General features: G+C 34.6%; 1 protein-coding gene across 1 annotated transcript in view; it reads right to left on the reverse strand.

Annotated features, from left to right (window-relative positions):
- Positions 1–238: 238 nt before the first annotated feature.
- LOC127431765 (rab effector MyRIP-like) overlaps positions 239–14327 on the reverse strand; it is a 203654-nt gene continuing 189565 nt past the window's right edge. Inside the window, exons 12-16 of the mRNA XM_051682301.1 lie at positions 8928–9110; positions 8246–8407; positions 7935–8030; positions 5679–5745; positions 239–2453 (exon numbers count right to left, since the gene is read on the reverse strand). Of these exons, the coding sequence (XP_051538261.1) occupies positions 2392–2453; positions 5679–5745; positions 7935–8030; positions 8246–8407; positions 8928–9110 (570 nt within the window). The 3' untranslated portion in view covers positions 239–2391. The remainder of the gene's footprint in view (positions 2454–5678; positions 5746–7934; positions 8031–8245; positions 8408–8927; positions 9111–14327) is intronic.

Consider the following 14327-nt stretch of genomic DNA (forward strand, 5'->3'; position numbering starts at 1 on the left):
CTGAGTATCTGGACAAACTGACAGCTAGAATGCCAAGGATCTGCAAAGCTGTCATTGCTGCACGTGGAGGATTTTTTGATGAGAACTCTTTGAAGTATTTTAAGAAGTTCTGAATTTGTTTTCCAAATTGTAATAGTCATTTTTCATGTTATTAATGTCCTGATTATAAATTGTAATCAGTTAAATGCCACTTTGGTGAATAAAAGTACCAATTTCTTTCCATAAGAGCAAAATCTGTACATTATTCCAAACTTTTGGCCCCCAGTGTGTGTGTGTATATATATATATATATCCCAGTAGATCAGCAGTTACAGAAATACTCAAACCAGCACGTCTAGCATCAACAATCATCCATGCGATTATCTAATCAGCCAATCGTGTGGCAGCAGTGCAGTGCATAAAATCATGCAGATACAGGTCAGGAGCTTCAGTTAATGTTCACATCAACCATCAGAATGGGGGAAAAATTTGATCTCAGTGATTTGGACCATGGCATGATTGTTGGTGCCAGATGGGCTGGTTTGAGTATTTCTGTAACTGCTGATCTACTGGGATTTTCACACACAACAGTCTCTAGAATTTAGTCAGAGTGGTGCCAAAAACAAAAAACATCCTCTGAGGGACAGTTCTATGGATGGAAACTCCTTGTTGTTGAGAGAGGTCAACAGAAAATGGCCAGACTGTTTCGAACTGACAAAGTCTACGGTAACTCAGATAACCGCTCTGCACAATTGTGGTGTGAAGAATAGCATCTCAGAATGCTATTCTGAGATGCGGGTTGGTGCTCTTTTGGCAGCACGAGGGGGACCTACACAATATTAGGCAGGTGGTTTTAATGTTGTGGCTGATCGGTGTGTGTGTGTGTGTGTGTGTATATATATATATATATATATATATATATATATAGACAGATAGATAAACAGATAGATAGATAAATAGAGAGCCAGAGATACAGATAAAGCAGATTTAAGGCCTTGTGTGGATTTGTTTACATTTGAATTTTTGACTTTTTTGACAATTGGAATTTGAATAGTCTTTGCCTGTTTGAACATACTGTTAATGTAAGTCTATGGGATTTTAGGGGATTTTTGATTGACTGGGATTTAAAAAAAGTAAATAACCTAAACCAAATCTGTAGTATAAATATATGTTGGCTTTGTCAAACCAACATAACAATGTGTAATACTTATTATATTTTCTAATGGTTATAAATTCTATTCCTATGTATCATTATCAATTGCAAAACAATTTACACTACTGAAACATTACACTAGTTTTTTGATTGGGCATGTCTGAAAAATGCAAGCCCATCCTCTTTTTGTAGCTTAATTGTAATACTTATGCAGTGCTCTGAGAACACCATGTAACTCCAAGTCATTTGAGATTAATAAAAGAATATTAGAAGTCAACAAAGTCCACAACACTTGTGGACAAATTACAGAAGTGCTTCTTTTTGAGAAGGGATACTGGCAGTGATTTGATAGTCATACTCAAGAGGTCACCGGATAGCCAGGGTTGATTTGGACACAAGTGTGAATACATAGGGGGTTTATGATTCTGCACACACATTCACATGTGCACACACTTGTACACATACAAACTCATTATATGGCAAGGTGGTTGAGTACCTTGCAGTAGTACTTGACACTTTTTTCTCAAAACATTATTTGCAAAATGATAATTTTTAACAGTTGTTTTGAATACAGATTCACTCACAACAGTGCCTTTAAGAAATAAATCAAAAAAGGATAATCGGAAAAGGAAACCTGAGTTATTTGTGCCAGATATGAGACAAAACTGATGAATTTACATCAAACAGGTCCTGCAGGTATTTTGTTTACTTTCACAGAGACATTTAATACATTTAAAACTGTTACCAAATATGTTCCAGTCTCTTTTTGCAGGTCACATGATCATCCCATGTTTTTTTTTCCTTGTCACATTGCCAACATACAGAATTCAAACATGTACAACACTCAGCAAACTGTTAGAAAAAGATTAAGAGTTGAAGTCCCAGCTTGTTAACTTTTACCATTGTCCATCTATGTTACACATACAGTAATTACATGTGTATAAATCTGTAATTACAACCCTCTGTGGTGGTTCGTTGGAGGAATATTGTCTCCATTAAGGCAGAGAGGGAAATCCCCCCATTTCTGGAGGTTTAGAGCTCCATGTTTTGGTAGAGTTCAAGGGGTCAGATGTGAGGTCAACCCTACGTGGGTTGTGATCAGGCCTGGGGTTGACTAGTAGCCTTAATGCTGATCGAATTGGAGGACCAGTAGTGGATCAAGGCACTAGGGTGGAACAGCCTGATGGTCCCAGCAGTCAAATGATGAAGTGGTATGGAGCCATATTTGAGAAACATGTCATGTTGTGACATGAAACGAGTCACATGTCCTGTTGTAATGGCTTCATAGATCTCACCTGTGGCTCGGGTTTGACTTCCTTTTCTGAGTGGATGAAATTCAAAACACACTCTTAGAGAACACATGCAAGTAGTTTCTGACTCATAAATACAGATTTCATCCAAGGGCAAGAATAGGCATACAGGCATGGAGATGTTATGGAAATCAATTTTCATAATCCTATTTTGCCATATTGCGCAGATGTGTTTTAACACTTGGGTCTCTTAGACCTGCACGGAAATTTACGTAAGCATGTTTGCAAAATCAAATTACAAGTATCGATTACCTTGAAGGCTGTTCTTATAATTGTCAGCGGCATTATGTGGAAAAACATAAAGAGGAACGGCAGGTGCTATACACAGCCAGGGACAGCTCAATTTTACTCCATAACTAGTTATATACAAATGTATAAACATTTCAATAATATAAACATTCACCTACAGTTAGTCATGAATATTAGTATGTTTCTACCTTTTATGTTCACTGTGACTACACTAGATCGGATTCTGAACACTAAATAGCTGTTAATGATGTGTAATATGGACCCTCATGTGTTTAAGGGATAGTTTGCCCAAAAATTACAATCCTGTCATCATTTACTCACTCTCATGTCATTCCAAACCAAATTTGAATTGTTATCAGTGGAACACAATAGGAGTATTTTTGAAGAATGTAGTGTTTCTTTGGGCACTTTTAGCACTGTGGATTTCTAAAACAAAAATGTTTTTACACCCTCACATTTTTTTGTTGTTGTCTACTAACAATGTCTAACAGTGTATGTACATGTGGAGATTTATGTAATTTTTGTCACTTTTTATGAAAATCATGAAAATACCCACAGTGTCATTTCCAGCACATCTCAAATTCTGACTGTGTTGAAAGGAATATTCCGGGTTCAATACAAGTCGAGCTCAATCGACAGCGTTTGTGTCATAATGTTGATTACCACAAAAAATAATTTCGACTCATCTCTCCTTTTCTTTAAAAAAGGCAAAAATTGAGGTTACAGTGAGGCACATAAAATGGATCCTTCAAAGAAAGTGAATTTTTACAATAATTTTTACAATAATTTTTTTAAATCATGATGGTTCTTATGTTGTTGATTTCTGATGTTTTTATGTTTGGTGTTGAAAAATTTATACATTTTATTTTTTTACATCTGTATTTTTAATATGGTCATTTGTGAGGTGCACTAGTGAATTGTTAATCTATTTGATCTATTTACACCATTCTGACAATGTGATTAGCTGAATGTCTTGACTGATTGAATGATTGAGGTAATGCACGCCCCTAATTAACCTAATAATTAGCAGGGATTCAATTCCAGAGCCCAATATGACTGTTTTTTTTAAGTGTGCTTTCATTGGTCAGAGTTGTTTTAAATGAGCATGTCATGTATTCTTATCTTAACCCTGATGAAGGCCTACGTGCTGAAATGCGTTGGTTAATGTTATTCATTTTAAGTTTAACAAAGGTTTTCATTGCAAGTGTTGCTGGATTCCTCTGTGCCATTCCTGTTGTTTCTATCTATGCACCTTTTTAGTGGTAAAGTAGCACCAGATCTACTTCTACAATAATTTTGACTTTACTTTGTATTCTTCAAACATTACTTGTCTCATATTTAATCTTAAGCATGATCTTCACTTACACTTTTGTTGACTAGGTAAACAAGTACATTAACTTTGAAAAACTCTATTACGAGCAAAATTGTTTTGATGGTGAAAATGACGCCACAACTGCGGGACAGTTGTAATGTTTGTACAATTGATAGAAATAATTTCCCTACAATACATATTGAAATGGTTTACATTTATTTCACTCTTTAGATTATCCTATTTCTAAACATATAATAATTTGTATGTTTTAAAATGAATTTTCATTTCATTTTCAAGTTTCATATTGAATGTCTGGGTCTGTGACAAGAGTAAAACAATTAAATCTATACATAACAGGCATTTGAGAAGTACCAAAAATAAATTATGAAGGCCTGATCAAAAGTATCCAATTGGATACTTACTCAGTGGCTAACATTCTGCCATCTCCTTTTCTCTTTCATGGAAAAATAAAGTCATACAGGTTTAAAAAAACATGAAGGTGAGTAATTGACAGAATTGTCATTTTTTGGGTGAACTATTTCTTTAACGAATTTGGGTTTTTGAGGTCTGAAAGTTACAGCATGCTTTCATATCACATTGTACTCTTGTATTTCAAAAGATACAAGAAACATTGAATAGTCATGTTATGAGCCCTTTAATATCACACTGCAAACATATGAGGTTGATGTAAACACATGGATTCTGTTTTAGCACAAAATAGTATAAGGAGAAAAAAAGCTAACAAACATTGTTACAACAAGCAACATTGACTGAAGAATCACTTTAGAGCTCCTACAAGCTGGCCATCACAATCTTTTACCATTGGTAGGAACATCTGACTAACAGCTAATCTGAAACAAGTGAGTTTGTCCTTTGAAGATTCAGCTAATGTGAAATAAAGGAATCAAGATGAATCATGTTCATATCAATGGCTTGAGTTAAAGAGAAAACCCAGTTAATTATAAAGAAGATTTAGTTGATGAAAAAGAGATTATACTGCCAGCCGGCTCTCTGTTTCTTCCCTAATGGAGCCTCTACTCTTTTCTTCTCCATGTGTTTTTTTACACATTGCATGTAGTCTCGCACCTTTTCACTGGTTGCCCATTTCACCTTTCTTATCAAATTAAAATGTGTAATGTCACTTGGTGTGGAAACAGCATTTTTTTCCTTTCCTTCTTCTGCTCAACATCAATGGAAGAAAAAATTTGCCCTTTTCTCTGAACCAGATGGAATTGTTGCTTCTGAGATGTAAGTAGGTTGATAAGACGTGGTCACACATACACTCTACTGCACATGATCGACAAATAAAACACTTGAAAGCGACAGCAAAGGATGTATGCATTTTTGCATTTCTGAAAATGTGACTGAATTTGTAGCAGAGGATATTACAGCCTTTTTAAAGATAATCTAGAGATAAAATAAGATACTAAACATGAAACAAGACCAGGAATATAATAATAATGTATCTTAAATATGTTTAATAATAATGGGATCGTGGTGCAACATGTCTTCACATACCATATTTGAACTCAACGCAAGAGCAATGATCCTTTTATGGTGCTATTTTGAAGCTCGACAGTCGCAATACCCATTATGAAAAGACGAATAGCTTTGGAACCACTAACTCTTTAAAACAGAGTGATAAATATTAGTGATGTATGTAATATGTTCATACCTGATGATAGATTTCTGAGAGGAGGAGCAGGCAGCTTTCTCCTCTGATGGCGTGAAGAGTCCAGTGTCTGGGGTTGACACAGGAAAAACATTACATCAGACCAGGGTCAGAAATTAAGGGTGGGAAAAAGCCACCAAAAGTGACAAAAATGACTCTGAAATTCAAAAATACTAGGGTAAAAAATGCACTCGTAATGATTTTTTATAACATCTGGTAGAGTTGTTAATATTCTATTCTAAGGCTAGCTATACATTATGATATAAAATATGATTTGATGTTGATTTAATTTTATGGGTAGGAGGCTAAATATTCAGATTGAGAACTTTTGTTAATGAATTGCTTAATTTTAAATATTTGAATAACATGATTATACAGTATATTTTCTTTAAAAAAAAAAAAAAAACACCCTCATAAAAGTAAAAAACATTCTCCAGAGATTTCAAATCCAGGGGGCAATTATTGCATCAGACAAGTAACAATAAGTTAAAATATATTAGAGGTCAATCGATAGTAAATTTTTGCCGATAATGATAAATAAGGTAGTGGAAATGGCTGATAACGGATTAATCGGCTGATAGTTTTTAAAATCGATTTACAGAATGTGACTTTTTTTTTTTACTTTCCTTACTATGATGGGCACAGAAATAGAAGCTACATGAGTAAAAAAATAAATAAAAAATTCCCAGATGCAGTTAATTGTGCAAAAAAAAAAAAAAAAAAAAAAAAACTTGTATACAGTGAGACTTTTACCAATAAAGAAGCCTGAAATACACTAACTTATTAAATATTAAATATATAAATAACAGTATTTACCAAATTAAGCTTTTTAATAGACCTGAAAAAATTAACACGTTAACGCATGCAATTACTTAAAAAAGTTTAACTCGTTAATTTTCCTTAATCACGATTAAAACATTTACCATCAATATAGCATAACTTAATTGGTTGTAAGGGCGGAACCTTTGCGATGTGTCCGCTCTGAGTCATTACACTGACAGACACACCACAAGCACACAGACAACAGCGATTCCATGTCAGTGATAAAATTATGAAGAAAGGCTATTTGTTGTACAAAACAAGCCCAGATGGGACTTGTGACAGAAATTAAGTACTTTTCAGCCTCTGTAAGGCGCAATGAGATGTTTTTTCTACAAGCGCTTTTCATGTGGAGTTCAAAGCGCCGCTTGACGCTGGTGTTGACGCCCTGACACGAATTATAAACACAGTTTCACAAATGCTGTAGCAAAGTGGATTGCCACAGTCTGCCAGCAGATTAATATTGTGGAGGATGATTTAATGCCCATTGCAATGAATACTAAACCTATGTGGTGACTAGTTATTTCAATTAGTCAAACTACCACTTACTTTGGGAAATGTTTAATGTTACTTAAATTAGTGCTATTTTAGTCCATTTCTATCTTTATACTGTGGAATTCTTTGTTTGGAAAATGTCAATAAAGCATTATATTGTTACATATTGTTTTGTTTTAGGAAATAATTAAAATAAATGGACTTTGGAGGAAATAAATGCATTTTGACAGGAAAAGTCAGTAAAAGACAGGAAAATTTTCAGCACTTTCAAAATCTTCGATTAATTGCGATTAAAATTTTCAATCGACTGACAGCACTAATTGTTACATATTGTTTTGTTTTCTTTCCAAAAATGGAAATAAATGCATTTTGACAGGAAAATAAGTATATTTAGAGTCAAATTTCAGCACTTTTAAAATCTGCGATTAATCACGATTAACAACAAAAAATGATGCTATTAATTAATTACAAATTTCAATCAACTGACAGCACTACTTTTATACTCTATACAGTGTATTAACCAGATTAAGGATTACGTGTGTGTGTGTGTGTGTGTGTGTGTTTGTGTGTGTGCATATATATTTACAGTTTACAGTATACATATATACATTTCACAAGAGTTTTTTTTATAATTCACAAGATATGAAGTTGGAGACACAATAAAAAAAAAAAAAACTATCTGCAAAAATCAGCGTCGATAGTAGCTGATAGTTTTTTTTATTCCAAAAAGCTACTATCGGCACTGATTAATCGCAAAGCCAATATATTGGTCTACCTCTACTTCATATAAATGTTAACATACTTTTAATATAAAACACTAAACCCTTAACATAAAGAGAAACATGCACCAAACTCATTACTGTTATAATTAGTTTAAATATATCCAATGTTCTTGATTTTAGAGTTTCGTCTTAAATCTAACATGAAAGTTGGGATGAAACTCACCATAGGTTTAGACTTGTACTTGGAAAACTGTGTGCATGTAGATACATTCAGACCTGCAGACTTAAGAGCTGATATTCTTGCCTCAATATCTGAGATCTAAAGGGAAAAGAATAAATACAAACTCCTGAATATATACTCAAGAGTCACTAACGCATTTAGCTTTACAAACTTCAAAATTTGTGAGTTCAGTATGGCAAGATTTACATTAGTGCCCATACAATGCATCGGACTGCATTAAGCCACAAATATATACAAACAAACAAACAAACAAACACACACACGCACGCACGCACGCACACACACACACACACCTGGAGCTCAGACTGCTGCACCTGAGCAGCAGCAGTGGCCACCTGGTCTTCCAGGAAAGCCAATTCAGTTTCTGTTGTGGAGCTGCTGATGCTGCGAGCACATTCTTCTAAGTCACTCAGCTCCCCCTCAAGGCTGTACACAGCACCAGCAGCCAAATACACCTGCACACAAGACAGTAGATTCAGCAGATTAAGGGATACATTTATAATGTAATTAGACAGCATTGTCATCTCAGAGTTAATACATGAGTTATAAAGAATTTAATGATGGTCAGCTTGTCCAACATTGAAAAATATGAAAAATATTCTCCTCTGTATTTCTTTCCAGGTTCTAATGTAAATGTTCTAAAAAGTTGCTTTTAAGAATAATGTATTTAATTAGTGTTTTCACACTGATCTCTTTAACTTGTGTTAGATCATTTCTTTAACCAATGATCTAAATTAAACTCTGGAAAGAACATAAATAAGCCTTAATAGACAAAACACAAAAGCTGTAGGCATGGTTAGGGCTAGGGCCTGTCTTAATCTTAAACACAAATGAATCTTGGATTTCTCTAAGAAGCTTCTTCGTTATTCAAATAAATAGCAGAAAAATACAATCATTATTTGGTGCAACAGCAGAAGGTTTGTACAGAACAACAATACAATTCAGATACTACCAAAGCAATATAAAAAATCTCACATTTTCCTCCATCTTTGTGAGGTGCTGGTCCAACTTCCTATTTACTGGGCTAGGTGACAGTGGCGTGCTAGCCGGAGAAGGGTCATGAACTTTGCCTTCCGCCTCTCCAAGCAATTCCTCTGTGGCATTTAAAACCTTCAGAACCTCTGTGGTAATGCTGCATAAGGATGCGGCGGAGTACTTCTGCTCCAAACATGAGTGCGCACACAAAATAGAAAAGAGGGAACCAATGATACAGTAAATAGATATGCAAAAATAAAGAGGAATTCTGACGTATTTAGTGCTCTCGGAACAAACTTACTATACAACAGTTTAATAAAAGATTTCGTAAAGAAAAAGAAAACAGAAAAAAAAATTTACTGAAAAATGTTACTGTTGAGTGGATAACGATTTTTATACTTCCTAAAACCCTCCTCTCACAATTAAGCATGGATGTATTATGTGTCATGCTCAAAGTGGTGGATCAATGAAGAAGACAAGAGGATTATGGGAGAAGAAAGTGACGTGCAAGTACAGTACATGGCTGAGAGATGCACTTACACATCAAGGTGAAGGGTTACTTTTGAGGGTGTCTTAAAGTGACTGAGTAACACACACTTGTCAACATACACAGACATGTTATAAAAAACTTCGGTAACACTTTGTATGTATCCCATATTTATAATGCCTTGTAAAGGCATTACAAATGCATTATACTGCATTCTTACTGTATCATAACACACCTTATAATAAGTTATAACTTCTCATGAATAATAACTACAGTTATAATACATTATAAGACTTCCCCTATTCATAGTTATACTTTAGAGTATAATGCATTACAACACAAGATACATCCAATTTTAACACAGCAGATGTTAATAAAGTTAATCGTATAAGTGCTATCATGCCAAACCAGCATAGTGTAAACAGTCAAAAGGCTTTATGACGTTATCATATTATAAGTGGTCTTTGCCTGCTTTAAGTAAAGTTACAAAAGCAGTATCTTCTTATGAACAGCCTTAACCTATCATAGCGCTTCTGAAGACATGGATTTAACCACTGTGGTTGTGTGAATTACTTTTATGCTGCCCTTCTGTGGTTTTTGGACCTTCAAAGTTCTGGTCAACATTCACTTGCACTGAATGGCCCAACAGAGCTGAGATATTTCTCTAAAAATCTTGGTTTGTGTTCTGCAGAAATAAAGTCATACACATCTGGGATGGCATGAGGGTGAGTAAATGATGAGAGAATTTTCATTTTTCTGTGACATATCCCTTTAAAGATTTTTTTTCAAATTTTCCTTTTGTGTTCCATGAAAAAAATAACAGCATACTGGTTTGGGACATCATGAGAGTGAGTAAATAATTACAGAATTTTCATTTTTGGGTGAACTTTTCCTATAAAAGACAACAAGACAGGATGCGATGAGACTGAGAACATGTTTCACATCCACATGAGTCCACTAACTATAACACCAGAACACACTTCATCGCAAGACAGTGAAAGGATGGGGAGGGGAAGAACATCCGTTCTCTAGTCAACACGTTTTTCAAAGTATAAGGAGCAACAGAGTTCAGCTAGACTACAAATAAGCCATCAATGTTAGATGTACATTTTGATACGTATGGTGTGTTTGTGTGTAACTAAGACAGTAAGGATACATGTGATGGTAAAAAAAATCATGATGAAGAGATAAAATTACTTTTCAAGATGAGATTGTGTGAATGAAAGGGACAAGAAGAAAGAGGAGCAGTGTGATTCAGTAATGAATACTTGAGGATTCAATTAATGGTTGGGTTGGTTTATGCTTTGATCACAGAAATAATTGATCCAAACTCAGTCTTCAGGGCATGAGTGGCTCTAGCTATGAAAGGGATCTTGTGTATGTGAAAAATATATGTGTACAGTGAGGGAACATGCAGAAATAGGGTAGGTGTACAACACTGAATAAATTCAACACCCCATTAACAACCAAAAGCAAAGATACAAACACATAAGCAAACCTACAGACAGATCCACATTGCATGTACAATGCATATTTTACATTTATCTGCACTTTTCAAGAACAGGGTTTAATTGGTGTTCCATTACTTTAAGCAATAAAAGCACAAAAAGCCCATGTTCTTTGGAGAGATGCATAGATGTGTTACATAAACTTTTATGTAACCTAAAATTAACATAGTATGAATTAATGTCTAAAATGGTTATTTCAGCCAGCTCCCCTGAGTATAATACAACAATGTAATAATGTTGAAATGGCCTGTCAGCTGTCAATGTATGTGGCAAGAATCGTGATGTTATTATTTAAGTGTATGTCTTTGTTTATATCCATGGTGCTCAACAGGTGGCCCACGGGCCGCATCCGGCCCGCAAACCATATTTTTGTGGCCCGCATGAAGGCGTCATCACATAAAATTATTGAATTTGTATGAACTCTGAGGTGTCAAGTTTCTAAAGTATTCATGGTAATTTTCAGTATTGACAAACTGCTAAACCGTTATAGAGGAAAAGAAATGGCAAACGGATACAAATAAGGAATTAAACTACAAATCCGCAAATATACATTTGATTATAAGCCACTTTATATAACATGAGTGCGGGGTCAGTCTGCATGAGCACGTTGATTACAATTTGTGCGCTCTCTCAGTCACTTTAAACATGCATGCTCTGAGTCTCTCTTCCACACCTGCTCGTCTCTGCCATAGTGCGAATCAACCAAGTGTCGGGTGACAAACGTACTCAACAGAGATACATGCTCGTTGTGAACAGTACAACAGGAAAAAGGGTAATCGTGCAATAATGAAGTTGAGACATTTCTCTCAAATAATTTATAGTGATTTGCGTTACCTAAAGTAACTCTGAAAAGAGGCAAAAAGATAATGATATCTCATTGAAGCGGTGTGTGTGTGTGTGTGTTCAATAGGTGGCCAGTATGACATGACAATCTTTCACAGTGACAACAGAATAGATCATCATCTTTCTATACTGTATATGGCAAATTTCTTTAGAAATTTCTCAAAATGTACAGTACTATTCAAAAGTCTTAGGCACATAAGATGTTTCACAAAAACCTTTGTCTTAAGATGGTTATTTATATTTTCAGCTTTAGTGTGTCAATAGGAAACATACATTTTATACTCCCAAACATTTCTTTTGCAAATAGAATAGAAGAACAGGGAGCCCTGCAACAGATGTCATGGTCCCCACAGAGCCCCCCACTGAATATTGACTCAGTCTGGGATTACATGAAGAGACAGAAGCAATTGAGACAGCCGAAATAGATAGAAGAACTGTGGCGAATTCTCCAAGAAGCTTGGAACAGCCTATCTGCCAACAACCAAGAAAAACTGTGTCCAGGTGTACCTAGGAGAATTGGTGCTATTTTGAAGGCAAAGGTGGTCACACCAAATATTGATTTAGATTTTTTTAATGTTTACTGGACTTTGTATGACGTTAATTGATAAACGAAAACTATTTATGGCATTATTTTTGAAGACATCCTCACTATGCAACATATTTCCCAAGTGCCTAAAACATTTGCACAGTACTGTACATTTTAATTGTACAATGTCATTTTTTTAGACTGGTGCATTCCACAGCAGTATATTGCCAACTTGTATTAGTGTGGATCTTTTAAAACAAACAAACAAAAAACATTTTGGCCTATATATGATCATTATAATAATAGTATAACCACACTTTTACAAGAATTTTGCTATTATCAATTTATAATATTTTATTTTACTTAGGTTAATTACATGTGTCCATTATGTATTAAATAGCATATAGAATAGTCTGCCCACCACATTAATATAAAAAAGTAATTAAAATATATGCAAATAATATATAAGAGTGCGGCCCTCGAGGCTAAAGGGATCCTGATTTCCGGCCTCCTGGGATTCCAAAGTTGTACGCCTGGTTTATTTCTTTGTCTTATAGAATTTGTCTATATATTTCTATTGAATTGTGTATTGCATTAAAAAAAAGAAAGAAACGTAATAATTAAGCAATATCACACAAGCAAGAGTGCTGTCATATATATATCAGTATGGTTGTGATTCTTTCAAATGTGGAAATAAGTCAGATGCAGTTTTTTTTCCAATGTGCCTTCAATGTGAACAGCCAGGTTAGATTTAATGTGATTTTTACACAGTCTAACTCAACATATGTCATTTGCACACTTGATTTCCAGCATATGTAGACATGTTAAGTTTAAAACTTAATTGTGTCATTTATTTATTTTTTCTAGGTAATGCATTCAGTTCATTTTTAAGGGGGGAAAAAATAGGCAGAACAGTTGGGTTCAGCGATTCATTTGGACTACACGTAGTAAAATATGTGTATTAAAAGATACAAAGATATATTTACTGAAGTACTCTACTCATGTTACTCATGCAGAAAACATTTTCTATATTTCTCAAACTGCACCAAAATGTGAATGCAAGCAAGTCAATGGAAATCTGAATTAATTATAGATAACAACTCTTCTTACCATACATATACTGTTTGTAATGCCCTTTTTTATGGTGTGTTTCACTCATAATTAATATTACACTCTTGTGCTTCAAAGATACTAAAATTCAACTGTATGAAGGCAAATTTAAAAATACTTTATCAATCAAGATGGTCTTGCCATCACTTGCTGACTTATTATTAGATATGTAGGCATTAAGTGTCTTATCTGCTTAAAAAAACAGCTAATTACAATTTTAATTGGAATTTAATTATTCATATTATAATGATGAACATGCCAGGGTTTGTTATACGCATGCTCAAGGAGTGTTATACGCATACAGGTCAGTTTAGGAGCATTGACTGTTTAGACCAGTATATCAGATTTGAGCAAAAAAACAGATTTTGGTCACTTTCAGCTGCGGTGTGAATGTAACCAATGACTCACTCATGATGGATGTCATAAAATATCGAAATATTGATTATTTATCGGCACGCTTTTATATATAGTTATACTTGTGGCATTGATATATTAACATCAGCCGACATTTAAATTAGAAGCCTAATTTGTGTGCTTTCAATTCACTGCCAGTTCCAATCCATTCAATGTAGTCTTACGTAATAGTTTTGGGAGACCACAAGGGGGCGAAATAACATTTACTGAAGCCAGTCACGGCATGAACAAGACACAGATATCTCACACACATTTTGAGCGGATAGCATTCCAAAGTTACAAAGTTTTTTATAATTCTTCAAGAATGAACAAAGTGACGTTGATGAGTTGGCAGGTTAGTGTATGAAACTGGTGTAACTGTGCAGACTGAACGATTAGAAATGGTGACGTTTATTATGCAATTTTTCTGTATGTAGCATTGAATAGGTCTTTCATTTAAGCTGTCAAACCACAAAAAGACATACTAGTAAAATACAATGTGTAGGCTCTATAAAGATACTTATAAACAATGT

Source organism: Myxocyprinus asiaticus, chromosome 41, assembly GCF_019703515.2.
Source record: "Myxocyprinus asiaticus isolate MX2 ecotype Aquarium Trade chromosome 41, UBuf_Myxa_2, whole genome shotgun sequence".
Classification (NCBI taxonomy): Eukaryota; Metazoa; Chordata; class Actinopteri; order Cypriniformes; family Catostomidae; genus Myxocyprinus; species Myxocyprinus asiaticus.